Genomic DNA, 3,922 nt, shown 5'->3' with positions numbered 1-3,922 from the left:
TGACGCCATCGCGAGCGCCGGCAGCCCCGGCCAATCCGCGGGCGCTGCCGGGGGCAGGCGCGGGTCCGCGCATGCGCGGAGGAGGCACTTCCGCCGGCAGGGAAGCGGCACCGAAGGAGGGTGGGTGTGAGGGAGCGGATCTTGGCAAACTCTGCGTGCGGCGGAGGTGAGGGAGCGGATCCCGGGGAAGGCCTCTGTGTGCCGCGGAGGTGAGGGAGCGGATCCCGGGGAAAGCCTCTGTGTGCCGCGGAGGTGAGGGAGCGGAGCCCGGGGAAGGCCTCTGTGTGCCGCGGAGGTGAGGGAGCGGAGCCCGGGGAAGGCCCCTGTGTGCCGCGGAGCTGAGGGAGCGGTGCCCGGGGAAGGCCCCTGTGTGCCGCGGAGGTGAGGGAGCGGAGCCGGGGGAAAGCCTCTGTGTGCCGCGGAGGTGAGGGAGCGGATCCCGGGGCAGCCCTCTGTGTCCGGCGGAGGTGAGGGAGTGGACCGGAGCCCCCGGGGACCTCTCTGCCCAAGGCGGAGGTGACGGGCAAGATGTACCAGCAACTCATCTGGCGAGTAGCGTTGTCGTAAAGAGTCTTTGAGTTTAACCGAGGCGTTGTTTTTTTGGATTTGTGTGTGGGGCGTGTTGCGCTTTCAGATTTCCTGTGGTCGCCAGTGCTGTCATAGATGATAATATAATACTGGCTTTCGCATTTATAGATTAGCTTTTTGCATCACAAATAGTTTGATACGGTACAATTTATACTCAGTTTAACTGCTTTTGTATACTATAACCTGTCAGTTTGTGTTTGTACTGTATAGTTCATATGAATATGAATAGTGTGATAAATATGCTATATTGTAAGCTTTAGCAAACTGTTAAAATAGAGACTAAAATCCTTCTATGTAGATAACTCAGAGAATGGTGTAAAGCAATTATTAATTGTTTCTTACATCTGCGGACTGGCCTCCGCAAGTGATGACAGTGACAGAAAATAGAGCTTAAGCATCTGGGAAGGATTTATCGATTCTTTGCTATCAGGAAGTGTGAAACAACAGGATAGAACTACAAGAAGAAATAAAATATATGGACCTAATCTACAGAATGTCCTGCAGACAAGTCAAAGGTTAAAACCAAGCAAGAGAAACATCAAAATCTCAAAGGAACATTTGACTAATGTATAAAGTAATGAATATGCATGTAACCCCAGCAATGTATATATTGAGAACCTGATTTTAGGCTACCTCTGTGCTCTTTGGCTGTTTGCCAAAAGCACCCCAGCACTGGAAATTTGTCCTTCTTTTATCCTTTATTAAACATCTAAAAATCCTAAAGAGTGAACTCTGTTTTCACAGTGTGATCCAGAGCAGGGGTTGCTCTTGCCAACTCTTCAGCGTTCGTGAGGGAGTCGGGAAAATGGTGAATGTTCTGAAAGGTGTTCTGGTTGAGTGGTGAGTAACAGCATTTCCTGCCTCTCCTTGTGTCAAAGACTGTGTTTCTTTAGACCTGGAATTAACTGAAGAGCCCAGACAAAAGGAATTATTGTGGGAAGGGTGGTACTGAACAAGCAGAGAAAAGTGCAGCCTTTGGGGGAAGAAAGAGAAGGCAATTGTAGAAAATCTTAATGCCAAACTCCTGTTTTTCTATTCAAGTGACTGTTTTCCACTTATGTCTAACCTCTTTAAGAAAAGAAAACTGCATATGAATATGGGGTAAAAAATAGGATGGCGAAGAAGTTAGCAATCACATTCTTATAAAAAATCCAGGTTTTTTTCAAAATATATAACAGTCTGCAGATTATTTTAATTAAGTAGAGAAAAGGATGTAAAATACTTAAAATGAGCATTAACTGTGAGAAGCTATGCTTTAAAGCTATATTCTACCATGTCTTATGGTCCCCTTATATTCTCCCCCGAACATTTTTTGAAAGGTATGCAGGTTAAAATTTTAGCTGTATATGTAAGTTATGTATAGGCTTGACAGGTATGACTTATCCTAGTACAAGTGATCCAGTTATCCTGGCAATTTTCCTTGAAAATGTTAGATGCTCCCTCTTGTTCTTTGTATTGCTTGCAAACAGAGTTTCTTGCTGTTGTTGTTTATGAACAAAGTATTTCTCTACTGATTCTTGAGGGAGGCAAGGTAATCTTTCATTTCTCCTTTCCTGTTTTGTTTTTTTTTTTTTTTTTTTAATCAGCTCTAGATTGAATTCAATGCAAGGCAAACATGTGGTTCTGTTTGTAGATCATATTCAAAAGGAATGTGCTTGGAGTTGGTAAATGTCAGCTTTTGGTGTAGGTGCAATGTACCTGTTTTCATATAATCTCACCTCTGGACTGAGACTCAGGCCCCTGGCTACCTCCAAAATTAAAGGAAGCATCACTCAAGATTTGTGGGGTCGTTGTATAGCATTAAATGATGTGTAAGATTTCTGCTGTACACTTAATCTCTTAATATGTGTGCAATCTATATCTGCACAAAAGCAGTTCCATACTTCCAAAATGTTTTCTTCTAAACATGTAAATTTTATTTAGAAGGTGACATTGTGATTGTTCAGTTAGAGTGTGAGAAATGTATAATTCTTATGTGAGCATTCTTTGTCTGTGCTCCGCTACTTGTGTGAGATCTGTGTTCTCCTCTCTTCTGGTTATCCTTATGCTTTAAGGAAACATGTTTTTATGAGGCTATTGCTGAAATCAGAAATGTAAGTTCAGTCTTGCCTTAATAAGGGTTGGAATTTTGAGTTTTAGTTTTGGTTTGAGTGGTTTTGAAGCTGCCTTAGCAGCAGCAAACAAAATCATCTCTGCTAATCAAGCAGAGATTGGTTCTACTCATTAGACTTTATTACCATTTTATTTTTGTCTCTATAGTAACCAAAACTACTTGGAAAGAGACGACTTTTACTAAACAAACTGTATTTAAGCTATGAAAATTAATTCCACTTTTTCTAAACCCTTTGGGAATGTCTTTGAATGGTGTTTCTTCTGTTTGCAGCTGTAACTGTGAGTTGGGGTCTGATGTGTGTTTGTCTCTACAGTGACCCTGCAATGAAGCAGTTTCTACTCTACTTGGATGAGTCAAATGCTTTGGGAAAGAAGTTCATCATACAAGACCTGGATGAAACTCATGTCTTTGTGTTAGCTGAGTTGGTCAACTTCCTCCAGGAGAGAGTGGGCGAGCTAATGGACCAGAACTCGTTTCCTATTACTCAGAAGTGAGAATAACCAGAGAAATGAGATTACTGCAAGTTTTGGAACAGTGAATTTCAATAGTTTGAGTTGTTCCTGTTTTAATAGATAACACTGTGGCATGTAAGTTCTACATAGAAGTGGCTACTAGAGAAAATGCATCATTTTCATAGACAAAATCGTCTGGAATTGGATTTTGTTTCTCATTTTGAAAGAATGTGGTATCTTTATTAAAAGACTTAAAATTATACACTTGAGGAGTTCCCTTGAGAATTTTTGATGCATGCTCTGGTTTTCATTTAGATTTTTATCTTGCAAGATGATATGACACAAAAAGTAGTGTAGTGTTTCTGTATTGGAATGCTCTATGAGGTCTTCTGACCTGTCGTGTTCCTGTGTGTGATTGAATCTGATTATATGGTGACTGATAGAAAGTAAAGAATGTCTGTTGAATCTGTGCTTGATGGGACATCTCTAAACTGGAGGCATGGTCAGGTACTGCTCTAACTTGGTTTTGTACAGCAGAATGAGAGTTGGTCTGAGTGTTTTGTTGTGTTGTTTGGGGTTGGGAGCGTTGGGGTTTTCTTGTTAAAACATGTTACAAATGTAAAAACATGCCCCATCCTCCATGCCGGCTTTAACCAAGGCTGTGCTGTCTGAGTTGTTCCGAGTTTGGGGAGAAGTGGTGGGAGTTTGGAGTGGGATATGAGGGATATGGAGTGATTGGGACAACAAAATCTATTGCCCTAGATCATCA

General features: G+C 42.2%; 1 protein-coding gene across 6 annotated transcripts; it reads left to right on the top strand.

Moving 5' to 3' along the window:
- The first annotated feature begins 69 nt into the window (after positions 1-69).
- On the top strand, positions 70-3,415 carry GTF2H5 (general transcription factor IIH subunit 5). Of its 6 annotated transcripts, XM_066546922.1 has the most exons (4): positions 125-166; positions 210-252; positions 1,333-1,428; positions 3,015-3,415. In XM_066546922.1, exons 3-4 carry the CDS (start codon positions 1,394-1,396, stop codon positions 3,193-3,195), a joined length of 216 nt encoding a protein of 71 aa, XP_066403019.1. In that variant the 5' UTR covers positions 125-166; positions 210-252; positions 1,333-1,393; the 3' UTR covers positions 3,196-3,415. The 6 variants fall into 6 exon arrangements, with proteins under 6 accessions (XP_066403017.1, XP_066403016.1, XP_066403014.1 ...); XM_066546920.1 differs by lacking the exons at positions 125-166; positions 210-252 and adding an exon at positions 70-120; XM_066546919.1 differs by lacking the exon at positions 210-252 and having other exon boundaries at positions 74-166.
- The last annotated feature ends 507 nt before the right edge of the window (positions 3,416-3,922 follow it).

This window comes from Molothrus aeneus, chromosome 3 (genome assembly GCF_037042795.1).
Source record: "Molothrus aeneus isolate 106 chromosome 3, BPBGC_Maene_1.0, whole genome shotgun sequence".
In the NCBI taxonomy this organism is placed as follows: Eukaryota; Metazoa; Chordata; class Aves; order Passeriformes; family Icteridae; genus Molothrus; species Molothrus aeneus.
This window is presented reverse-complemented; position numbering and strand designations above follow the sequence as displayed.